This window comes from Octopus bimaculoides, chromosome 6, assembly GCF_046866305.1.
Source record: "Octopus bimaculoides isolate indiv1 chromosome 6, ASM4686630v1, whole genome shotgun sequence".
Taxonomy (NCBI): domain Eukaryota; kingdom Metazoa; phylum Mollusca; class Cephalopoda; order Octopoda; family Octopodidae; genus Octopus; species Octopus bimaculoides.
Window position 1 is genome coordinate 109,546,221 of NC_142933.1, and position 27,526 is coordinate 109,573,746.

At 35.7% G+C, this 27,526-nt stretch overlaps 1 protein-coding gene across 1 annotated transcript in view; it reads left to right on the forward strand.

The window, feature by feature from the left end:
* The window catches only part of LOC106870442 (dedicator of cytokinesis protein 3), a 272,055-nt gene extending 248,193 nt beyond the window's left edge, over window positions 1-23,862 (forward strand). The window contains 5 exon segments of the mRNA XM_089354408.1: window positions 8,519-8,540; window positions 10,021-10,098; window positions 14,872-14,934; window positions 19,766-19,839; window positions 22,213-23,862. Of these exon segments, the coding sequence (XP_089210534.1) occupies window positions 8,519-8,540; window positions 10,021-10,098; window positions 14,872-14,934; window positions 19,766-19,839; window positions 22,213-22,359 (384 nt within the window). The 3' untranslated portion in view covers window positions 22,360-23,862.
* Window positions 23,863-27,526: the final 3,664 nt, after the last annotated feature.

Genomic DNA, 27,526 nt, shown 5'->3' on the forward strand with positions numbered 1-27,526 from the left:
ATACACATGTATGTATATATGTATATATGTATGCATGTGAGTATGCACGTATGTACTTATGGATGTACGTGAGTAATAGGGTAAGTGTGTAGACGTGTTTGTGTGTGTGTGTGTGTGTGTATATGTACATGTGAATGTATGTTTATGTACTGATATGTGCTTCAGTTCAAGTTTTGAACTGCGCACATATCAGTACATAAACATACATTCACATGTACATACATACACACACACACAAACACGTCTACACACTTACCCTATTACTCACGTACATCCATAAGTACATACGTGCATACTCACATGCATACATATATACATACATGTGTATAGGCATGCACACATGCATATGCATGTACACAGATGCATACGTGCTCACATGTACACGCACGCACGCACATACATACATACATACATACATACATACATACATACACATGTACATATATATCATGAACTAACTATTACTTTCTCAGATGCAGCACAGAATTTTGTCAGTGAACAGGTCGCGGTCTCAAAGCGACGAAAATATTTTGACAAATTAAATTTAAATGTTGAAGTGAATCTAACGGATTTTGTGTGTTATTTTAAATGGCTTATAAACACCTTCCACGCTGCAATTGTTATATATATATATATATATATATATATATATATATATATATATATATATAATATACATACATACATACGTACATGTATCTTCTCTTCAAACCATATCTATTGCTCAGTTTTCTTATATTTGTCCTTGCTCATCTCTATGAATGTTTTAATCCTCTTCTTTCCCCACCACTTTGATTTCTACATTTATTTCCATTCTATAACATTTTTTCACTAACAAAATTTTCTCAAATTCTTCTCAATTATCATATTTCACTATTTAAAGTAATTTGATAAAAAAAAAAAAATCATAAATACAAAACTAGGCACTCGTTATAAAAGTACATTAAAAAAAAAATGCATATTTTTAATTTTATTTTTAATTACTACTTACTGAGATATATTATATATGGGACATGCTGATGGGATAGGCAAAGTAGGGCACATCTACCAAAACTATAGATGCTGTTAATTCTTAATTGTAAACAGTAAATGATTTCCAATTCATTATAAAAATATTAATTAATGGATGATATTCAGTGAGAGGGGCCAATTGTTTATGTAAGACTGGCACAGTTTTCTGCCCTTCAACTTTGTGTGTGTGTGTGTGTGTGTGCTTATCTTTGTGCTCTATGAAGGCTTCAAGTAGTGTTTCAAAGACAAGTGAAATAAAAGATTCTTTCTTTGAAAAACAGGATTAGCGACAGGAATGGCATTAATAACATATTCCTCGAATCTACACTTTGCATTGAACAGATAGAATTAGTTGAAGCCAGTTTTGTATGACTGAATGCCTTTCCTATCACCATCCCTCACCTTCCAAGCAAGGTAACAATTTTCCATGGCTGGACATATTTTCACAGAGGAATGGAAATGAAATGACACTGCTCGTATGACGGTGACTCTCGTTTACAACTATTGCATAATGCTAAGACAAGGAGGCACACACACATACACACACGATGATGATGATATCACCCAGGCTATCAGATGTTGTTACACACCGCTTGTCACAATGTGCTTCCAATTCTTTTTGGGTTGAGTTAAGATGGAAGAGAAGGATGGAAATCTAATTAAATCGTCTTCCCATCATGCTGAAGGCCTTCCAAATGGCCTTTTCTGATCTCTTGGATACCACTCAGCAACTGCACAAGTCCACCTGTTGTCTGTGAACTTGTAGTTTATATATGTGATGGACTTGATCAGTTTCTTTCTGCCAAATCCACTCACAAAACTTTGGTCAACTCACAGCTACCATGGAAGACACTTGCCCAACGTGCCACTCGATGGAACTAACCTCAAACAACACATTTTTGCAATTGTCTATTCTAAAACCTTTATTCTTTCATGATATATTGTGTGTGTGTGAGGATGCAAGTTGACATTTTATGTTCTTAAAATATTTTTAGATATTTTCTTATAATGATAAGGCATTTTTGTTAATAATTAACTTTATGAATGCCTACTGCCTACCCGGAGAATCCACTCACAGCTTGTGTCATATATATGCTATTATTATTATTATTATTATTATTATTATTATTATTATCATCATCATTATTATTAACATGAATTTTTTTAATCATTTCAATATATTCTGTATGTCAGTAAATTTTTTTAAAAAATAGAAAACAATGAAAATAAAGAATTTTTTTAAATTGGCAAATGTTTATATTTCTTTTATTTTGAAAAAAAAAAAAAAACTGTCTAACTTGGTGCTCCATTCCTAATTCTTAAATTACCTTTTTAAAACGCAGTCTTTAAGGAAATGGTTTGGTTGCTCTGCATGTCTGGCCTCTCATGTTGTCTGGTGAAGCTCTGTGCCAATGTCTACTCTATTGTCTCTCTCTTATATTTTTTTGTTTTTCTTTAACATTATGATCATAAACAGTCCCGTTATCGTTGATTACTTATGGGTGTATATGGAACCATATACACCCATATATGTATGTATACATACGTACATTCAGCTGTATGTTTGATATAGCTGAAAATGCATGTGTCTCATACATAAAAAAAAATTGTCATATAAATGTGTGTGCGTATATATATGTATATATCAATGTGTAACATTGTATGTAATGTACAGAACCATCCTGATGTGTGTATTAAACAATCATCTTAAAATTACTTTCATCTGTAATTGTTAATTAATAATTAATCTTTCGCAATATAATTATTGGTTTTGTTGTTGTCAATGTTGTCGATGGTGGTAGAGTAGAGTTTTTAAAATTATTATTACTTAAATATCTATGGTTTTTTTAAATTTCAGTTTTCTGATAACATAACATGTATTTTCATGTTGTTTTTTTCATGCACCTGGTTTATATAAAATTCTGTCTTTGTGGAAGGTGTGTGGTTGAGTGCAGGTATGGGGGGAAGGGGGGCTCTATGACAGAAACTCATTCCCTGTAGCTAATTAACATGTGGGATGATAATGATAGATTTTATTGTGAAGGTGATGATTGGAGCTGTGATGTTGATGGCTAAGGTGGTGCTACTAATATCACTGTAATGTATATGCATGGTACACACACACATACACATGTATGTATTATCCATTATGTTATTGAAGGTATTATCTCACCTGTTTGATACCTGTTTAAAAGTTTACCTGAAGATGGTCGATTATATGCTATGATGTAATCTATGAATACATCAATAAAATTATAGCGAAACAGCTGTCGGAAATTTTAAACCCTATTTCTGTTCTTTTTATATCTATGCCACACCAGGAACCAACCCTGAGTTGGATCTATCATTTAAATTGGATTTGGTACTTTCATATTGACATACCCATGGTCTACTACCTATACATCATACTTCATGTGCTCTACATTATGGTAGCTAGCCCTTTCTGACATCCTATGTGTTGATGCACTGAGACGCTAATGAATCCTAGAACTAATATATATGTGTTTGCGTATATATATTTATATATGTATGTGTGTGTGTGTGTGTGTATGTATGTATGTATATATAAAGTCCAAGAATTGAGGTTATAGTGTTAGTTTTATTCCCTCATGATGGTCATTTCAACAAAACATAGTTCACATTCGTCATGAATAGAAACATGATTGTGCAATATTACAGCATTACAGACCTATGTCCATCTCATCAAACAAAGGTCAAAAAACAAAAAAAAGCAATATACATATGTAGGTTTGTGTTTTCTTATATCCTTTCACTTGTTTCAGTCATTTGGCTGTGGCCATGCTGGAGCACCGCCTTTAGTCGAGCAAATCAACCACAGGACTTATTCTTTGTAAGCCTAGTACTTAGTTTATCAGTCTATTTTGCCAAACCGCTAACTTACGGAGACATAAACACACCAACATTGGTTGTCAAGTGATGATGGGGGACAAACACAGGCACACATACACACACACACACACATATATATATACGACAGGCTTCTTTCAGTTTCTGTCACTCACAAGGCTTTGGTTAGCCTGAGGCTATAGTTGAAGACACTTGCCCAAGGTGCCACACAGTGGGACTGAACCCGGAACCATGTGGTTGGTAAGCAAGCTACTTACCACACAGCCACTCCTGCACCTATATATATATATATATATATATATATATATATATTATCCGAAATGTATAGTATTAAATATCCATTGCAGCTGATCTTAGCAATCGGTTTCACATAATGAATGCAATGGAGTGTTGGGTAACAATCCGATTATATAGCTCCATTGTATTGTTTACATGAAACCAATTGGTAAGACCAGCCATGGTGGATATTTAATCCTATACATTTCAGATAAGATACCCACTGTTCTGACAGATATACGAGTGCATCTTTTCCTATATATATATATATATATATATATATATATATATATAGTAGACAGAAATAGAGGGTTATATATACATTTATCTATTTTATTATAGGCTTACAGCTGTTTCAAATGTGTATTTTGATGCATTCATGGTTTAGTTTTATCAATTGATCAACTGAAGGAATGGTCCTTATAATGATTGCCTTTACAGCCAAAACAAATCAACTGCACCCCCCCAACCACCACCACCATTCTAAACCTGATTCAGTGAAGGGGTCTTGCAGTTACTACTTTGTGCCCTCACCAGTGTTGGTGCCATGTAAAAAGCACCCAGTGGAACACTGAAGTGGTGGACATTAAGAAGGGCACCCAGCTATAGAAACCATACCAAAGCTGACATAGAACCTGGCACAGCCCTCTGGCTTGTCTATGTTGAACCGACCAACTCATGCCAGCGGGGATAAAAAAAGACATGAAATAATAATGCTGATGGCACATACGTGTACACACACACATCAACACATTAAAATGTATGCTGCAAGGTGCAACACATTACAACTGAAAGAAGCCTGTTGTGTGTGTATTTGTGTCTGTTAGTCCCCCACCATCACTTGACAACTGGTGTTGGCTTTTGTTTACCTCCCTCTAATGTAGCAGTTTAGCAAGAGAGAGCAATAGAATAAGAATCAGGCTTTAAAAAGTTAAGCACTATGGTTGATTTATTCAACTAAAGAACAAAAGAATTCTTCAAAGCAGTGCCATCTTCTAATCACTGAAACAAGTAAAAGCCAAAAGATAAAAAAGATTATAACTGAAAATAGGTCAGTGCGCAGGATCTCAGCCATCTTGTAGGAACAAACACAGAAAACGTAACCAGTGTTTTATGCTTTATATAATGTACAAGTGTTTCAGTAAGCTGACTGTTGTTATTACATAAGTCAGTTGGTCCTATTATGCAACACAATATACTCAAAAAACTACCATCACCATCTAATGTCCCTTTTTCTATGCTGGTGTGGGGTGGTGGGCACTTTGGTAAGATTCAGTGAGCCAGAGAATTCCAATGCCTGCTTTGGTATAGTTTCTGTTGTTGGATGCTCTTCTTGATACCAAACACATAAGCATACCAGATGCTTTTGTCATGGCACTGGCTCTAGTGCGATCACCATGTAATTTATTTGACAAAGTCCCTCAACAGTTGGGTGGAGTGTCATATTGAGGGAAGTAGTTTTGTACCAGGTGTTGTGAAGCTAGGGTATGATAAAGGGTCAGGGACAGGTGTCCCTGCAGGAAAGGGAGAAAGGATGGCGATGATGAAATATCAGGGTATAACCTGAAAGTACAAGACTGTTGATAAAAGAGGGAGTTGGGATAGAGAATCAAGGATGGCTTGATGGATAGGTTTGTGAGAGTGTGAAAGTTGGATGACAGACAGACAGACAGAAATGGGGATAAAATGGTTATGAGGATGATGGGTTCTGAGTTGTTGGCAGCACCAGAGTAAATGGTAATTACATTGAAAATGGAAACCCCAGAAACATTTTGATGAACACAGCTCTTAAATGAGGGACAGGGATTATGTTTATATTTTCTTGAAGGTCTTTCTTTCATTTCAAATGGACAAAATCCCTTTCTACTTATCTCCTCTAAGAGTTGTTACCCAATCTCATAATTCTGTTATTTTACTGGGGCATCAATGAATGTTGAGTGTGAATACATTTGATTGGTCATTACTGGGCCTTCTCTAGTGTTGCAAAACACTTTTTTTTACAGTATTGATGCTGTTTTACAACTGTAAACTCTGTTGTCCTCTGGTAACTACTTAGAGCAGTTAGGGTGGACTGAGCAATTGAGTGAAATATATTCTAACATTAAATGATCAGTGTGTTAACAATGTTTGTTTCATGCCTAAAATGTAATTTATTCTTATATATATAATATTATAGAACATATCAGATTTATTAGTCAACTTTGTGTGTTATAATGAATGTGATGAATATAAACAATGTCTTGATATATAGATATGTTTACAGATAGAAAAAGAGGTGAGCAGTGAATATACATGTTTTGGTCCTGATCAGGATCATGAGCAGCAGATGTGTACCTTCTTTAACTACCCACAGGCACTGCTTACAGACCCACTAAAATTACAGGTTGAAGTAAATTGGACAGATTGCTTTACATATTTAACCCTTGATCTATCCAGTTTACTTCAATTGCTAATATCATTGGATGTTGTATCAGTGTGTTTGGGGATAGTTAAACAGGGTGCACAGTTGCTTCCTCTTTTTTTCTCCCCCATTTATAGACATATGGATAAAGGCATATTCATCATAATACACAGTTTTGATTAAATCTATAGATATATTCTGTAGTAATTAATAAATATCTTCTATACAATGTAATTGTAATGACAGTATATAAACCTTAGTATACAAATCATAAGCTTGTCAGTTGATTGTCTGATACCCTGTTTGCTTAGCCAACCCCCTTTTTTTTCCTCCTGTGTACTGCAGTTAAGGATCTAACAAACATTCAATTAATCAGACTGAAACAAAACACAATTTCTGGTATAGGTGTAAGGAAGAGACTCCATCTGATTATAAGACAAGTTGATGTCGTAGTTGTCTCCAAATGATCCCTAATTGAGAGGAGATCAAGTATGTTCCAGCTGTGGCCATCCTGTCTTATTTTATTTGGCATTTTATATATAGACCTTGCAATCAGGCAAAATTATTAGTTTGTCAGACAAAATACTTACTGACATTTTTTTCTCGCTCTTCTTGTTCTGAGTTTAAATTCCACTGATGTTGGCTTGACCCCTTCATCCTTCCAAGGTCAATAAAATAATCATCAGTTGAATTCTAGGGTCCTTGTTATCAACTTATCCCCCCCCCCCCACTAAAATTGCTAGCCAAAATTCGAACCCATTATGTACCTAGGATTACACTGTTTTGTGTGTCCTTTTGGTTTTTAAGACAGTTGAGTGTGGTTTGAGAAAAGTTTGGCTGCTGCTTCCAGCAAATCAAATGGCTGTGCAGAGGCTATCATCTTATTGATTTTTATATTTATTATTATTATTGGCCCGTGTGGTCAATAAAAAATTATTATTATTGTTGTTATTATTATTATTCATTATTATTATTCATTCATGTTGGTAAAGAAAATAATCCTACAAGTAGACTTGATGTCAAGAACCCTCCTATTGGGTTACAGCAAGTAACCTTAGATACCAAGAACCCCCCTAAGTATCCTAGCTCTCCCTAATAACACTGCTTTCTGCAGCTATACTAAACTGGGTTTTATGCCTATTTCCTCTATCCATCTGTTCAGATCTTTAGGGATAGTTCCCAATGCACCTATAGCTATTGGGATATATTTTACCCACACTTTCCATAGTCTCTGTTATTCGATAGCTAGGTCCTGGTACTTTGCTATTTTTTTCTATACTTATTATTATTGGTTAATTTTGGCCAAGCAGATCTATGTCTTAGACGGGGATCCATTAAAACCCTATTCATCAACTCAGCTAATCAGAGATGTTGCACTTGTTTTAACTGTTTTGCTTTAACAAGTCAGCTGGTAGTACCTCTGCTTAACTCTTATGTACCTAGATCATGCAACAAAAGTACCTAGATCATCTAACAAGGGTACCTAGGTCATCTAACAAGAATTTATACCCTGTTTATATTTGTCAAACCCTTGCAGTAGCTATTTTCAAAACTTTACCACTTAACTAATTAATTGGTTTAATTGATGTATCTTTCTTAGTCAAGTGGTAAAAGCAAAAATACCTGAAGATGAGAAATTATTTGACTGTGTTTCTTGGGGGAAATAGATTTCATTAGTTCAGTCTACTGTCAGGAATGTATACCATTCTTCAGAGATGAAAGTATCAGAAGGGCTAGTCAAAAGATTTTTTTTCACACTAATGAGTGAGATATCTTTATTAATTATCATTTCATTGCATATCTTTCTTAATCATTGTTACTATAAAGATTCAAACATGTTTTTTGCCATTATTTACAATAAAATAGTAATAAAAAAAATTAAAAAATTGAGAGCCTGTCAATGTTCTGCTTCATATAACTAATGTCTTTCTCTTTCTTTTCTTTTTATTTCTACTTTTCCAGAAACCAGTAGAACCTTCCAAAAGTGAGTTAACCACTTTACTTTCTATTTTCTTTAGGAATATTAGCACCATTCACACATTTTCTCTATCCACCGTTCATATAAGGGTTGTTGGGGTAGAGTCCCCCTTCTCTACAGGGTCCTTTCAGAAGCAACCCTCATTACACTTTTGGTTGGATTCCCAAGTGTGACCAACTAAGACTATGGACATTCTTATCCAATCATTTCATTCTTGGTTTCCCTAAGTCTCCTGCAGATTGACTTGGCTTAAAAAGTCCACCTTGTTCTTTCTTGAGATGTTCAAATTCATAGTACCAGAGCTCTGACCTCTCAATGCAGAGCAGCAGTGGCTCCACCTGGAGAGACTGTCTGACCTCTGTTCCACCCATTGGTACTCTCAAAAATGTCTTCCAATGCTCTCTGCATGTTAGTGGAACAACACTAACGCAAGTGGAGAAATTGTAGTTATCTAGTGTGCCATGAGCGATAGGAAGCTGAATTGTAGTCATGTGCCAGCTACAGCATTCAATTCTCAGAAGAGAAGAGATTGGTAAAAAAAAAAAAGCCAAACTTATCTTCAATTGAGTTGTTGTGCCTATCCTCACATGTGGCCACAAATGTGTATTTGCACAATAGATAATAACAAAAAAGAATTTAACATTCATAAATGGGTGTGTGTGTGTGTGTGTGTGTGTGTGTGTGTGTGTGTGTGTACTCTCGGTATTGTTTGATTTCAGATTCTAATTTCCAATCCTGCCTATGGATTTCCATCTGTTCCAATCACTGAAACATTTTATAAGAGGCAAAACAGAAAAAGAGAGGAAGAAGTGGAAAACAGTCTTTCAGATTTTTTCCAGGAAAAGAGATAGGTTTCTTGGAAGATCATCATCATCATCATCGTCATCAGTGTGACATAAAAGTTATTTTGCTGTTGAGTTGCAGTCATTGAAAATGATAGTTTTCAATGACCTCAACAAGACTTCAAGACATTGATGAAATCCAAGAGAATGTGATGAGGCAGCTGCTCACTGTCCCAAGAAAGGAGTTCCAGGAATGTTTCCATCAATGGAAACGATCCTGGATAACATGTGTGGCTTTAGAAGGGGATTACTTTGAAGGAGATTAAATTCCAGATTGATAAGGGTTGTAGTCTTCTTTTTATGGCACCAGTCTCCCAATAGTTTTCAATCAAACCTTGTCAAAATCTAATGCTTCTTTATTCACATTGTTTCTAATTAATCATGCTCTATCTCATAGCTTCAAGATTTCAGTATTTTTAAATTGACATTGTAGGGCAAGTGTGAGAGGCGAAATCTAGCTGCTTAGATCATAAAGCAGGTTGATTATTTCGGCTGGATTTGGCTGGTTTAAATGTTAAAAAGTTCATATAAGGTTGATTGCAAATTACATCAATTTATCTAATTTGTTGTTATCATGTTAAGAAGCATTAACAGAAATAAAATGAAGTATAACTTGTAATATATTTTATTTTGTGTTACTTTAGCCCCTTCACCTTCACCTGGTGCAGTCTCATTACCTACCACACCTTTAGATCAAAAGACCAGTGCAAGAAGAGTATCAGGTGTGTGAAATTTAGTTTTGTTTTTCTCTTTCAATCAGCACAACACACTTTTGCAAGCCATTGCAGGCTGGTTCTTGTGAACATTTATATAATTGTTGTTGTGTGTATGCTTTAATATCTTTTTCAGTGATTTCCAACAAAAGATGACATATTTATGCAACCACATGTCTGTCCTCCCGGCAACCGCATCAGCAGCTCCTTTTGATTTGCAGCCATGTGTATTCCATTTAGCTTGGATGGCTCATGCATGCATATTGTAATTGCTATTCCAATACCTGCAGCTCTCTGTAGAGCTAATCACCCATTATGAATGCTTTTGGTCAGGGAAAGCCTAGCAGTTCACTCTTTATGGCACTGTGTTCGTGTATGTTTGTGTGTGTGTGTGTAAGCGCACATATATTGTTTAGGCATAGCAATGTTAATAACCTGGTGTTAGAACTCAGTGTAAATTGAGTCGGCCAAAAGCCCATTCAGTTTTTGTCGTCACTAAACTTCAAGCCTTCTAATAAGTAGCTGACTTCAGTTTTGTCTTTTGTCCTAACAATGCCAGACTGCCTGCTTCTTTGCAGACATGGCAGAAGTTACTGGGCTTAGCTCAGAAATTCTCCTCTGCTCTCTGTACTTGCCTGACCTTACACCTTCAGGTTTCATCAAATGGACAAACCTACAACTCCGAAGAGGGTGTAAAAATTTCCCTGGAAGAGTTGCTCACTAGCAAAGACTGGAAGTTCTTTGAGCAGAGGTTAATGGATCCAGCCACAAGATGGCAGAAGATATTGGAATGAAACAGTAATTATATCATTGAGTGAATAAATAACTTTGTGTTTAAAACTTCTATCTTAATCTCACTTAAAAAATGAATGGACTTTGTGGCCAACCCAACATATATATATACTTCAGAATAAAACATCAGGTGAGTACAGAGTGTTCTATGAAATTACATAAATGACAAGGGAACAGGAATTACATCATCAGGTTCATTAACTTACAACTGTTTCTGCTATAAGATGCAGTGCATTCAGAGCAGAGTGCTTATGCAACAACTTCTGGCTTTCTTAGAGCTTCTAAATTGAAGTTCATGTTAATTTGGAAAAATATTTACATGTTATAATGTCTTCATTAATGTTTTCACAAATAAACATGTGCACTTAATTATTCTGTACGAAAGCTGTTATTTTAAATCATTCAAATTTGTTTTAAATTTTTGAATGCATTTCCTAAGTTTTTTAAAACTTTGAATACATTTCTATTGTTTGACTTTATATTCATGTAAATATATATGCATCAGTGTGTCTGTTATGTTTCTGTGTTTTGCTGTGTAAATCCGTGTGTGTGTGTGTTTCTCTTCTTTTAAATGTGTTTTTATTCATATTTTTATGTATTTGTGTAGCTGGATGGTTGTCAGATAATTTTTTTTCCCATTTATTTTAATCCTTTTTTTCATCAAAAATGTATTCTCCTTCATAAATTAAGTACCAGTTGTGTACTGGGGTCGATCTAATCAACTGGCCCCCTCCCCCAAAATTTCAGGCTTTGTGCCTAGAGTTGAAAAGACTGTATTCTCCTTCATGGTTCATGATTTCTTGCCAACATTCCTCTGGTTTGTTAAAGCATTGATGATGTCTTACAACTGTTGATGAAAAATAAAGATTAAAATAAATGGAGAAAAAAACCCCAACAAACAAACAGATCTGACACACCAATATATACACACACATGCATAATAATTGCTGGTAGGGACACTATTTCGTTTAGCAACCGTAATTTACTACTAAGTATATTAAATGTTTACAAGTCAGTACTGTTTTCTACCTTTGTGTGTTAGCAGTGCAATTCAGTCACTTTTAAGTCATCTCTACAGAATTTCTATAAAATTTAGAGCCAGCACTGAAAGTTAAGATGTATACGAATACGTCTATGTAAACAATGAGATTAAAGATAGAAAAATAGGTAGCAGGTGTATATGCAGATTTCTGGAGTTATTGCTCTTTCTTCAGTAACACTTCCAACTCATTGACCAATTAACACCCATTACCTATTTTTCTTTCTTTGATTGCATCATTTACATAGATGTATTCATATATGAAGCATCATAACATTCAGTGGTGGCTCTAAATCCTATTGAAAATCTGTAGAGAAAGCCTTAAAAGTGAAGGCGCATGGCTCAATGGTTAAGGTGTTGCACTCATGATTGTGGGTTCGATTCCCAGACTGGGCGTTGCATTTTGTTCTTGAGCAAAGCACTTCATTTCACTGCTTTGTGATCATTTTATCATCTGACATGTGGCATCCGTTGCACCTGTACAGGTAATGTCGATCTCATGGAGGGAGTGAGCTTATGTCTACACAAACATTTGATCACTATAAACAAATCAGGTATGGTTGTTCAGTAAGAAATTGTTGAACCCTCATACATCGTTTAATAACAGGAGAGTCCATCATATATATATATATATATTAATAATAATAAAGGAGTTACGACGCAAAAACATATATATTCAAATGAACATATTTATCTTCTTCAATATATATTTCAGTATAAAGAATTCATTAAGAGACTTAATAAATTAAAATTTCTTTACACATCTTCAGGAATAAATATAACATCAGAAAAAATATACATTCGGTTTAAAAACGCAAACCATTCATGGCGAAAAAATTTCACAATTTTGTGTAAAGAAATTTTAAATTATTAAGTCTCTTAATGAATTCTTTATACTGAAATATATATTGAAGAAGATAAATATGTTCATTTGAATATATATGTTTTTGCGTCATAACTCCTTTATTATTATTATTAATATAACCAAAAGGATCGATTCTTGAAGAGTTTGCATACCTTCACTGTCGTTTTTTTCTGCTATTTTGGTGATGATTTTTTGAATTAGCTTACCAATTTTTCTTGGTAGTTAATTTATAATATATATATATATATATATATATATATATATATATATATATATGATACATGTGTGTGTGTATGTATGTTTGACTATTTGTATATGTATTTATACCTTTTTGACCACTCAATAATTCCTTTCTCTTTATTTCAAATCTCAATCTCTCTTATAATTATCAGACATTTTCTCAAACAACAATAAAGGTTATATCCTCACATTCACCTCTCGTCAATATTTCCTATTAAACACCAAATTATTAATTTTTAAAAATTTATTTTCCTTTTTGCTTATTTTCTTAGCACCATCCCCTAACGGCTTTAAAACATTTGCTTTCATTGATGTGTTTCTCTTTGCTATCAGCCTAATTGTCATTATTGTTTGTGTTAAGAAGGTTTTGGTGGAAATACGAACCAAATCTCATAAGCTGTCAGAATATGAAGTGGCACATCAAAATATCAGGCTATGGATAGATTGAAAATCTCTTGTAGACTGCCCCACCCCACCCCAGTCTCCAGATGGAGAGAATGGTAGTCAAATGATAGCTGGCGTTGCTCTACAAGTAGCCGTATATGACATATCTCTGTTATCAATGCAAAAATAGGTCTTTGCAGAATTGATCTAATCAAACCATCTTGGGTTCATTATGGCTAGAACCCGACCAGCTGGTGATGTCTCTCCCCTCCCTACCACCTCACCAGTACTTTATTTTTATAAAATGGTACCTTATGATGCATGCAAGCTGCTTAAATCTGCCAATCACTTTGCAGCACTAGGCACCATTAAACTGGAAGGGTGTGGAAATTAGTGCTTGACACTCTAACCCTCCAAATTGCTCTCTCAAAATCCATTATGCATCTACCCCAGAATCCAGAATCCACTGGTGGCCTTAACCTTTGTCTCCGTAGTAACCTTGCGGCAATCTCGAGTAAAGACAATCTCTTGTAGTTGAGCTGATTTTCTCAGCTTAATTCAGGGGATTGGAACATATGACTTGATAAAATGTGGGTCCCTGATATAAAACTGACCCCAAAACTTCCTCTGAACACACCTTGATATAGATGAAACACAACCAGGGGAAGCTGGCATCCCTCTGAATATGCATAATTCCTTAAGATCTCCACATTACTTAAACAACAATCCCAGTCAAAATCTTACTCAATGACAAGAGATTCCATGATCCAGTGTGTGTGATGGACTCTTTTGTTGCTTTGTCAAATGAGGGTGTGCCAAGGCAGCTAAAACGATGGCCATCTCTAGGCAGGGTCAAAGCTGAAGACTTCCAGTAGCATCTACCTGTATTCCCTTAGCACCAATGAACTTCTGAAAAAAAGTGTGATGGTGTTGGTGCTGGTATCTTGGTTAGCTAAACTGACCTGCACAATAAATACCATTCCAGTTGGCATTCTTTATACAGAGCCACTCCCACTCCCTCCCCCTTCAAACTTATATTGGTCTCACGTGCCAGGTGCCATGAGCAGGATGCAGGATTTGTGTGGGATTTCCTTCTTTTAAATGAAGTGCTAAAGGACCTTGTCTGCCCTGGGTCTGTTGGGGTGTCTATGAGTAACCTTCTTCTGGAAGCAATTTTATGACCTTCTAATTAACCCACAGCTAGAACCCTAACAGGTGTTACTGTTCTGGGTGAGAGTAGACTTGGGGACAATAACTGAGGTGGTTCCACATTCCCCAAAACTTTGGAATTCCCAAACAAGGGCCCCTCTACCACATGCAGTTGAGAGCCATACCCAGGACACATATGTATGTACATACCCATATATATATATATATATATATATATGTAATGTACATACATGTATTGTGTATGTGTTGGTGATTCCCTCATTGGTTTTTTTTTTTTTGTATTTTTCAATAGAATCTGAGATTCATCATAAGTTTTCTCCACCACCTTTACCCCATCGTCAGCCACTTGCTGAAGGTAAGGACCCTCTAGCATGTCCATAGTGACTTCCCTTTGATGCGCTCTTACTAAATCAATAACCAAAACTCAGAAAGAAGACGGGAGCATGCTTCGCTTGTTGTTTTGAAATATTAATAATAATAATAATAATAATAATGACACTTTTGATGCTGTTACAAATTCTTATGCATGCTGCTTTTGTATACTCACTCAAAATTTTCATTGCTTATTCACTGTAACACTTGAAAAATTAGAATCGCATCATTGCTTTGCAGTTTCTGATGTTATTCCTTTTATATTCTCCTTTATCAGAGTTGTTCCATTTCCTCACAGGCATCGTCTAGCAATGCTGTTATCCTCTCTTTTATTATCCAAGTTTATTGTTCTTTCTTTTATGACAAACAATGGTTCCACATGCAGCCTGCCATAACAAATCTGATTCGGTTTCTTATATAAACATTTTTTGTAAAGTTCCAAGAACATTGGTGGTATATTCGATCATATAATAATATAAATAGTATATAGATATATGCATATATCCATACATATATGTGCATACCTACATCTATAAGTATACATACATGCATATATGGGTACAGGACATCAAAAAAACGTTAAACACAATGAGAAACGAAAACAGAAAACGAACTTTTTTTGAACAACAAAAAAAAACAAACAGAAATGAGACATGCAACATCAAGAGTATATCCCTTCATCAGTTGTCCCTGTTCCATCTACTCTGCATTTTGAATCTGATCTAGCAAAGTTTCTACAGCTGGATGCCCTTCCTAACGCCAACCACTCCGAGAGTATAGTGGGTGCTTTTACGTGCCACAAGCACAAAGGCCAGTCAGGCGGTTCTGGCAAAGACCACGCTCAAAAGGTGTTTTTTACGTGCTACGTGCACAGGAGCCAGTCCGGTGGCACTAGGACGACACTGGCAACGATCACGCTCATGGCTCTCTGTCAGTTATGATGACGAGAGTTCCAGTTGATCCAATCCATGGAACAGCCTACTTCGTGAAATTAACGTGCAAGTGGCTGAGTATTCCTCAGACACGTGTACCCTTAACGCAGTTCTCGGAGAGATTCAGCATGACACAGAGTGTGACAAAGCTGGCCCTTTGAAATACAGGTACAACGGAAATAGGAAGAAAGAGTGAGAGAAAGTTGTGGTGAAAGAGTATAGCAGGGGTCGCCACCATGCCCTGGCGGAGCCTCCTGGAGCTTTAGGTAGTGTTGCTCAATAAACATTCACAATGTCCGGTCTGGGAATCTAAACCGTGATCCTACGACCGCAAGTCCGCTGTCCTAACCACTGGGCCATTGCGCCTCCACTCTATATGTGTTTATGTGTCATTTAAGGAGTGTAATTCTGCCAAGGATCTTAGCTCTTATTTATGATGAAAACAAAAAAAATCTCACCTGTATCAGTTTAATGATACAGGTGAGTTGTTTTGGTAGAGAAAAATTAAAAGATGTGTGTGTGTCTGTGTTTGTCCCCTGACATTGTTTGACAACAGGTGTTGGTGTGTTTATGTCCCTGTGACTTAATGATACCAATAATATAAGTACCAGGTTTAAAAGAAATATGCACTAAGGTCGGCAGTGCCCCAGCATGGCTACTGTCTAATGACTGAAATAAGTAAAAGGTAATTTATAAACTTTGGAATTTTGAAGCAGATTGCATTACAACGGTAGATTTTAAAACACTAAGGAGAGAAAGAAAAAAGAAAAGTTAGCATCTTTAACTGGTTCTCATCAATCAATATTCATTATTCAGTTGTCACACACTTGATTGAAAAATATCAAAACAAGTATTCTTAGTCTTTAATCCTAAATTACTAATAAACTAGACTATCACTATTTTGCTGTAAAAAGCCCATTACTCCTACCTAATCACTACAAATTACTAACGGTTCTTAGTTTATCACTGTTTATTAATTAATTCTTCTGTATTACTACAAATAAATAAATAGAAATTATATGTTTTGTTTCAAATAACCATATTAAAAAAGCCTGAAGACATTTTGAGTAGGAAAACAATTTTCTACTAGCATGGAATCTATTTCTAACTATTCTCTCATCATCATCATTTTTTAGTTCTATTATCATTATTATTAAGGCATGCTGGACAAAATGCTTAGTGGTATTTTGCCTGTCAATATGTTCCGAGTTCAAATTCCACTGAAGTCATCTTTGCCTTTTCTCCTTTCAGGGTTGATAAATTAAATACCGGTTGCATACTGGGGTCAACATAATCGATAAGTCCCTTCCCCTCCCATCTTTACATTCTGAGTTGAAATTCAACTGTGTTCATCTTTGCCTTTCATCTTTTTGGGATAAAATAGGCACCAGATGAACACAGGGGTAGATGTTAAGGATCCACCAGTCCCCCACCGCCACTACCACAAAAATAATTCCTGGCCTTGTGCCTACATTGGATAGGGTTATTATTATTACATCTAAAGCAAAGGTGGCAGAAACGTTAGCACACCAGGTGAAATACTTGGTGGTATTTCGTCTGTCTTTAGGTTCTGAGTTCAAATTCCACTGAGGTCAACTTTGCCTTTCATCCTTTTGGGATCTATAAATTAAGGACCAGTAAAACACTGGGATTGATGTAATAGACTAGCCCCCTCCCGCAAAATTTCAAGGCCTTGTGCCTCCAGTAAAAAGGATTATTATATCTAAAGCAACAATATTTTTGTGAATTCTTTCTGAAACTTTTTTTTATCTTTCGTGATCTTTCCCAGTCTACTGCTTCTAATTCTAAATATTTAGTTTTTACAACAAATAATCATACGAATTTTGAAATGGAGTAAAGATTATTTGCCAGCATAACATGGCAGTCCTGGTTTAGGACTAATGTTGCTGTAATTTAGCCCCAGGAGACATCGTCTCCAGCTGGTTATACGACACGATCTGTCTTTATATTTTCGAACAAGGGATATTGTTTTGAGCTGAGTGGGGGTGCTAGATTCTCTTGTTCGAAAATACAAGGACACAGATCGTGTCATATAGTGAGCTGGAGACGATGTCTCCTGGGGCTAGATTACAGCAACATTCGTCCTAAACCAGGACTGCCATGTTATGTTGGCAAACAATCTTTACTCCAAAGTACTGTTGCTGAATATCTCATGTTATGAGATTTGAAAATAGTAATTTTCTAATTTTGATATTATAAAAGAAAGAAACAAAAAAAGAAAGGAAAAGCAACTGTAAATTCTGTTTTCAGGGAGTTGACTCTAAGCAAATTATTTTCACTCAGGTGATACACACACACACACACATACGCACTGTGTCTGAAATTTGTTGGGAGGAGTTTAGTCAATCACATCAACCCCCAGGGCTCAACTGGTATTTATTAGAAAGAATGAAGACAAAGTTGACCTCAGCAGAATTTGAACTTGGAACATAATGATCAAAAGAAATAACCTTAGCATTTAATCTGATTCACTAAGGATTCTGCCAGCTCTCGCCAATAATGGTTTTTGTATCTTTCTATTCTAACCATAATTGCTATGGTCGTTATGTTAAACCATTAAATATTAAATTTGATGGTGAATCTTCTGAACATTCAGTTTATAGAAATTAAACTTTTCATTTTATTTCATTGTTTCTTGAGAGAGAATTGAACCTATAACCAATCTGTCTGTCATTAAAACTTTTTGAAAGCCAACGTGCAAGGGTCATGAAGGCAGTCTTCATGCACATCCTCTGTAAAGTCCAACCAGAATTGACCAGCATTATACTTTTCGGCTGGATTCCCTAGTGTGACCAACTAGGACTACAAATATTACCCAACCACTTGCTCGTGGTCTGCCCCTAGGGTCTCCTGCCATTTGCCTTAGTTTAAAGAAACCATCTAGTGAGTCCTTCTTATGACATTCTAATCACAGTTTTAAAATCAAAACTGAACCATTTTTTTTCTACTCTAGGCACAAGGCCCGAAATTTTGTGGGAGGGGGCTAGTCGATTAGATTGACCCCAGTAAGTAACTAGTACTTAATTTATCAACCCCGAAAGGATGAAAGGCAAAGTCAACCGCAGTGGAATTTGAACTCAGAATGTAAAGACAGACGAAATACCGCTAAGCATTTTGCCCGGCGTGTTAATGTTTCTGCCAGTTCACCACCTTTAAAACTGAATAGTTTGTTAAAGAATTGTTGTGACTGAGTGGTAAGAAGTTTGTTTCCCAACCACATGGTTGTGGGTTTAGTCCCACTGCATGGCACCTTGGGCAAGTGTCTTTTTCTATAGCCTCAGGCTGACCAAAGCTTTGTTAGTGGATTTGGTAGGTGGAAACTGAAAAAATCCTTTTGTGTGTGTGTATATATATATATATATATATATATATATATATATATTTATGTGTCAATATTTATCCCCTGCCACTGCTTGACCACTGGCTTTGATGTGTTTACATTCCTGTAACTTAGTGGTTCAGCAAAAGAGACTGATAGAATAAGTACCAGGCTTAAAAAAAAGTAAGTACAGTAGTCAATTCATTCAACTAAAAATTCTTCAAGGTGATGCCCCATCATGGTTGCTGTCCAATGACTCAAGCAAGTAAAAAGTTTTTGAAAAAAAGGTAAAGGTGATTTGAGAGTTGATTTTAAATTAAGTCCAACTCTGCCACAAATAGCATCTTTAAAATTCATCTCACTTGGAAAATACTTCCCCTCATGAAACATATTTCTTTTGAAAAAGAAAATTAATTTATAATAAAAGCAATTGAGTTTTTAAAAATTATCAGATCTCAATAAAGAATTATATTTTCCCTTTTTTTTTCATTTGTTTAATTCTTGTTTTATTGACATTTTTTTCGTTTTTATTTTTTTTATAGATTCTAAATTGAAAGCCAGCCCCAATGGTCCTCCATTACAAGCACCACCTGTTGTTCCTCCAAAAACACCAAAGGTAGGTATATGAAATGGAATGCAATTCAGGTACAAATCTGGAACTGAATTCATGGAAGAAATATAAATGGGAAATATAACTTATATTAGTGGAGATTTACATCAACTGGTGGTACCTCTAAGCTTTTTGGTTTCATGTAGTCTGTCTGTAAGTGGAGATTTACAGAAACGGTATCTCTAAACTCTTTGAAGGAGAGAAAAACTGCAACCAAGGAGATTCCACTGGGAACTAAGTTGTAAGTTAGAGCTGAATGCTAGCTTGCTTTCCAATCACTTGGTGTTGGATTCACTCCTACTGTATGGCAATGAGCTAGCCAAAGTCTTGTGAGTAGATTTGGTGGATGGAGACTGAAAGAAGCCTGTCATATATATACATATATGGGTATGTGTGTGTGTTGTTAGTGAGCCTTGTTTTGGCATCATGTGATGGCTGTAAAGGAGCATTGTCTTCATACAAGCAGTGCCATTTGAACCTGTCTTCCATGAAAACATGTCTGGCCATGGGGAAATGTTACTTTACTGGGAAATAAATGAAGGTTGGCAACGGGGAAGGCATCTGGCCATAGAAAATCTGCCTCGACAAATTTCCATCTGCCCCATGCAGGCATGGAAAAGTTGACGTTAAGAGGATGAAACAATTGCGATGAAAAACCTATGATACATCTAAGATATATTTTGAGGAAATAATGACATAGTGATACAGCTAGCAACTTTAGTAGCTGTCAGCTTCATCATCATCATCATCATCATCTAACGTCCATCTTCCATGCTGGCATGGGTTGGATGGTTCAACAAGCCAAAAGGCTGCATTGAACTACAATGTCTGCTTTGGCATTAGTTCCTATGCCTGGATACCCTCCCTAATGCCGACCATTTGTTTTTTTTTTCATGGCACTGGCACTAGTAAGGTCCCCAAGTAGTTTACAAGAGAAGCTTCTATGATTGAGTAGGGGTGAAGTACTGAGGGAAGTGGCCTTTGTGCCTGGTGTTAAGGAAAGAGGGACAGGAACATGTGTCTTGCTGTAAGAGGAGAGATATATATATATATATAAGGGTACCCCAGCAGGAAAGGAATGAAGAATGGATGGTGACAATGAAGTGTTAGATGGACAGAGAGAGAGAGAATAGGAATGGGTGATCGAGGATGGCTGGGTGGGTGAAAAAAGGGGGGATGGGGATAGAAGTGAATGCAGTGGACGGAGGAAGGGGGTCAGTAGTGAATTTGGGTTGGGAGGGGGTAAAGGAAAATAAGGTGTGGGTCTGGGAGGAGGAGTGATAGGTAGCAATACATAAACAAGAGAATTGGTGGAAAGCAACAGTGTAATAATAAATCTTCTAAAAATAGGGAGATTATGGTATTTGATCAATCCTGGAATAATGAAAAGCAAAGTTGATCTCTCTATAAGTAATTTCTCCTGCTTCCCCACTGATTTGGCCCCTTAACGCCTCAATTTATGTAGGTGAAGGTGTGGCTGTGTGGCTAAGAACATTGCTTCCCAACCACCTGGTTTCAGGTTCAACATGGCACCTTGGGCAATTGTCTTCTCCAGGCTGACCAAAGCCTTGTGAGTAGATTTTGTGTCTGTCTGTTGACAACCAGTGTTGGTGTGTTTACAGCCCTGTAACTTAGCAGTTCAACAAAATAGACCAAGAAAACAAAATAGTACTGGGCTCAATTCATTTGACTAAAAATGAAACAAATAAAAGATAAACAGTATACATGTGTTTTTAACAGTCAATATTATTCAACTATGATATAACTCTTATTTATTGTTTAATTCTTGAAATAACACAATTTTTGGTTGAGATTTCAACTGGAATGAGTGTTCTTAATGTCACCCGTTCTTACCATATTTCTCTTCAAATACACAGTGTTTGTTGCATTTAAGTTTGAAGAATTTAGTGAAAAATTATCATTACAGTTCTATATTTAAGAGATGAGGAATTATGTACATTATTTGATGATAATAATAATAACATAGAAAAATACCTTAAGAATGAGAACTCAGGTTCGAAATTTCCTCAAGACACCTGATGAAGGTTGGAGGGTATATCAGCTGAAATGTATTAACAACAAACACGATGAGGACAAATATCTGTCAGATGTAAATAATGTAAATAATATCGTCATTATTAAACTGATATTTGGAACATAAATTAACATGAACTTTTGGTCGATGGTTTAAATTTAGACTTCTTGAAAAAAGGAAGTTTGTGTCCTAGAACCAAGGGCTGTCTCTGGTAGGTTGATATCAGAAGGGTTTAGGGTAGGTGGTCTCCGAGTAGGCTGAAATAAGGGGAATAAAGATGGATTAACATGATGATGATGATGATGATGCTAACCATGTTTTTTTTCTCTCTCTGTTTTTTTTAGGTAATTGACATGTCCAAAATTACCGCTCCGCCACCACTCCCACCTCGCAAAACATTTCCTACCACACCTATCACTCCAGAAGTACCATCCTCCGAGTACAGATTAGACAAAGCACCACCTTTACCACGCCGATTGAACAATATTTAGACAAACTGGCAGAGATGAGGGGGAAAAAAATTAATTGTGCATGTGTGTATAATGTATATAAGAATACTGTTGCGTGTGTGTGTGTGTGTGTGTGTATGCCCATAAACAATGAACAGGTGATTGAAGGAGAAATGTAAAACTAAGACTAACTTGATGTATATTGTTGATTTGCCAAGCAACAATGGACCAAACTTTTGTGGGGAGGGGCCCCTGCTACATTGAAATGCAGAACTGTCAGATTATTTGCAAAGGTTGTGACCAGATTTGGTGGTTCAGACACTCGTCGCATTCACTCACTCACATGATGCATACATCTGCTGCTACATGGGCAGGCCATACGCACATTCCTATAAACATAACATGCACACACACACACACACATGCTTTCAAGGATTTATTGAATACTAATCAATCAATCAGATTTCTCTATTTAAAAATCGCCAATCAATCAATGAATCAATCAAAGATACCAGACCAAATCCAGAATATTCTAACACTCTCCACAGGTGCTACAAAAATTGTATTATATTATAATGATGATGATGATGAAAATATGGATCCTTTCTTTCTACTATACTCTCTCTCTCTCTCTCTCTCTCCCCCTCCTTTTATATGTGTGTGTGTGTGTGTTTATGTGTGTATGCAGGTGGGATTTAGAACATGTTGGAATATATCCTAGATATCAAATCTCAAAAATTCTTTCACGAGGTTAAGGTATTTTTGTAAAATGGCCATTTCTTCTATTTTATCATATGAACATTGACTGAGCATTAGTTGTCTCCTGTATAAGGCTAGTTGTGGAAAAACTGTTTTAAAATGTAGGCCTTGAAGCCCTCATTATGCATCACAAATACACACTTACTCTCTCTTACACACAGACCTATTCTTACATCGGGTTCTAAACTCTTCCACTATGTGTTTATATATATATATAGTCATCATTATACTTTAATATCTAGTTTTCTATGCTTACATGGGTCAGTGCATGGAAAAAATGGATGTCAAAGGATGATATATATATATATATATATATATATATATATATATATAACACACATACACAATGATTTTTCTGTACAAAAATGTTGTGTGTTACACACACACACACACACACCTCATAATGGACCATGCTGTTTCAGAGCAGTTGATAGTCTGAACTCAAAAATTTCTCTTCCCAAAAAATGCTGGTTACAAAAAGATTTTTTTAAACTATTTTCCAATGAAAATCACTGGACAGGAAAACATTGTTTTGAGACAAACAAAAAAGAAAGAAAGAAGCAAAAAGCAAAACTTCCACAGTTTTTTTTTTTAAAAAACAGAAAGAAAAGATAAAAAAGAGAAATGCCTTCCTTTTATGCAATTTTAAGGGGTTTATAATTTCCTTTATATTTTTTTTTTTTAAATCCAAATGAAAAATTTTGTTTAAACCTTTATAGAATTTCATGTAAGCACAGTGCTGGACACATACATACATCAATACATAAAATCACAAAAAAATCCTTATTGTTATTCTTCTCATTTTTATTATTTTCTCTTTATCACAAGTTTTGTTGGAACTCCTGGAGTCTTGCATGTGTACCAGGTTTGCTAGCTGCAGCCTACAGTACCATGTTATCCGTTCTTTTCAGCAATCTAATACTTTCCTGATTATTCTGGCCATGGCAAGGAGGCAAACCTTTTGTAACAGTTCTACTGGACACTCTGTTCCAATTTCCTTTATATTCCTCTTGATGCCTTCTGATACTATTCCCAAGGACCCAACAATGCTTGGCACCATCTTCACCTTCATTTTCCATAGCCAGGCTATTTTGTACTTAAGAGGGTTGTATTTATCTATTTTTATGCCTTCCTTCTTGACTATTTGTGGGTCAAAGGAGCATGCAACATCAGCTATATAGCATGTGTGGTGCACCTTGTCCACCACCACTAGGTCCGGTCTGTTATGCTCTCACACCTGATCTGTTTGAAGTGGGAAATCCCTCACTGACACCCATTTCTAGAAAAGATCTTGACTCTGGTTTCCCACAAACCTTTTGATGACTGGCACAATGTTACTGATTGAGAGAGAGGCAAGCTTCACCGGTACTTTATTGTCCTCACCAACCTTTGTACTCAGATTACAGACAGCCAATATTCCCGCAATATATTCACTCTCTAACCATACCCCCTCCCTCCCGTGTCTCTTGACAAAACCATTTTTCAAAAGATTTTGTTTACTTTTTTTATGAATTATTGTTTAACTTTTATATTTATTATTTGTTTTTGTTACTGTTTGCTACTGGTTGGCTCTGCTTGAGCAGACCTTGGGTCAAAAGCATTCCAGCTATGACTGTTCTTCTCATTTTCAGACCTAGTGTATCTAGGACTACATTAACTGATGTGTTCTCATCTTCTAACACTGTTCGATGTGATTTGAAGGAGATTTTGCTGATATTTCTACCAAGTTGTGTAAGTTCAGAGCAGCTTCCTCATCATTGGTAACTGGGATGATTGATGCTTCTCACTTGTAAGTGATGTTTTAATTATGTACAGTAGCGAGCAAAAAAAAAGAGAATGATTAATATTTTTTAAAATTTCAGAAAAGCTAGTAAACGTACAAATTCATAATTGGTTTCGTAAATATGCTTAACCCTATGCTAAATTCTGTGAAAAATCTAAGTTTGTACAATGGTCTTAACAAAAGTTAATAACTCAAACACTAGTTTTGTCCAATGAGAGAATGATCAAACCAAAAAATGCTTCAATTAACTCAAAACCATAATGATTGAAAGAAATGTAAATATGAACTTAATACAGTTAGTATGATATTTGTTGGAGATCACCTCTGCACATCGATTGCCACAAGACATAACAAGTTTCCTGCACAAGTCAGGTGTTACTTTCTTCCATTCCTCTTCTAATATCTCCCATAAATTCATCGTAGTAGTTGGTGCCCTTCGTGTTACTTTGTCTCCAAGTATCTTCAAAAGGTTTTCAACAAGATTTAAGCCTAGACTTTGTGCTGGTCACTTCATTACTTGGACATTTTGTTCACTAAAGAATCCAGTGACACGCTTTGCAGTATTAGAAGAGGCGTTATCTTGATTCGAAAATGCTCGTAATGATGGGATCACATGCTGTTTAACCAAATTCAAATAGATATTAGCATTAATAGTCACGTTTAATCTGCACTTGAGGGCCAACTCCTTCAAAAGAAATCAATACCCACACCATGACGCTTCCTCCTCCAAACTTGGCAGATTTCTTCAGGCACTTGGATTTTAGCCAATCCCTTGTGAAGTGCCTAACATACTGTCTACCATCTGAACCTACTAAATTGAATTTGCTTTCATCACTAAAATGAACTTTTGACTAATTTTCATCCCTCCATTTCACATGAGCTTCTGCAAGTAAAAGTCTTTCCAATTTGTTCTTCTTGCTCATGGTAGGTTTCGTTGCCAGGTAACAAGTCTTTAATCCAAATTCCTTCAGATGACGAGACATGATAAAGCGGCTCACTTCCATACCATTATCTACTTTCATTTTCTTAGAAATTCCAGCCGCATTCTTGAAAGGATCCTTCAATACATACCATTTCATGGCTCAATCATCTCACATGGTGGTTTTGCGTGGTCTACCAGTTGCCTTTTTTGGTTCAAAACCATTAGTTTCTTCATAGAGCTTAAAGAACACATGAAACTGCCCTCTTTGATCTCCTTCAGTCTCATGAAATAACCAAAAGAGTCAATCCTGACAATTTCTTTTCAGAGGCTCGGAGTAACTTCAGCGTGGTGTGCCATGTTCAGAAGGTAGCACAATGCTGAGACAATAGTAATGTTGAGCCTGCAATTGTAAACAATGTTTGAAACTTCCAGAAATTTCTGAAGGAATCTAACCGTTCTCTTATTTTGCACTAGACATTTTTAAAAAAATAGTGTTTGTTTTATTAACTTTTGTACCATTGTACTAACTTAGATTTTTCACAGAATGTAGCAAATGGTTAACTGTGTTTATGGAACCAATTACGAATTTGTACGTTCACTAGCTTCTGACATTTAAAAAAAAATTAACCATTCTCTTTTTTTGCTTGCTACTGTGTGTGTGTGTGTGTGTATAGGCGCAGGCGTGGCTGTGTGATAAGAAGTTTACTTACCAACCACATGGTTCCGGGTTCAGTCCTATTGTGTGGCGCCTTGGGCAAGTGTCTGCTACTATGGCCTTGGGCCAACCAAAGCCTTGTGAGTGGATTTAAGTAGATGGAAACTGAAAGAAGCCTGTCGTATATATATATATATATATATATATATATATATATATATATATGTGTGTGTGTGTGTGAGTAAAAATAAATACAAAAAAAGGGGGTTTTTGTATGATCGTGTATAGAGGAATATATTATTTTATTAAGAGTTCCAACTCTGTTTTTTATGTTTTATTTATATTCTTGTAAAATTAATGTGGGATACAGAATAAGGAATATATAATATATAATATAAAAATGGATGGTACAATGAAATGAAGTATTGAATGTCTTATTGAATATATGGAATATATGTCTTATTGAATATATGAAATATTGAGTGTTCAATATAAAGGATTGAAAATACGTATTTTCCTTTATATATTTAATCCTTTATATTGAACACTCAATATTCCATATATTCAATAAGACATTCAATACTTCATTTCATTGTACCAACCATTTTTATATTATATATTCCATATTCCATATTCTATATCCCACATTAATTTTACAAGAATATAAATAAAACATAAAAAACAGACAGAGTTGGAACTCATTTAATAAAATAATATATATATATATATATATATGTTTGTGTGTTTACATCCCCATAACTTAGTAGCTTGGCAAAAAGTGACCGATAGTATAACCTTGTGAGTGGATTTGGTCAATGGAAACTGAAAGAAGCCTGTCGTATATATATATATATATATATATATATATATATATGTGTGTGTGTTTGTGTGCCTGCTCCCCCCCATCGCTTAACAACCAATATTATTGTGTTTACACCCCCGTAACTTAGTGGTTTGGCAAAAAGGAACTGATAGAACAAGTACTAGGGTTACAAAAGAATCAACAGTAAATATTCTTTTACTTGTTTCAGTCATTTGACTGCGACCATGCTGGAGCACTGCCTGTTGTTGAACAAATCAACCCCAAGAC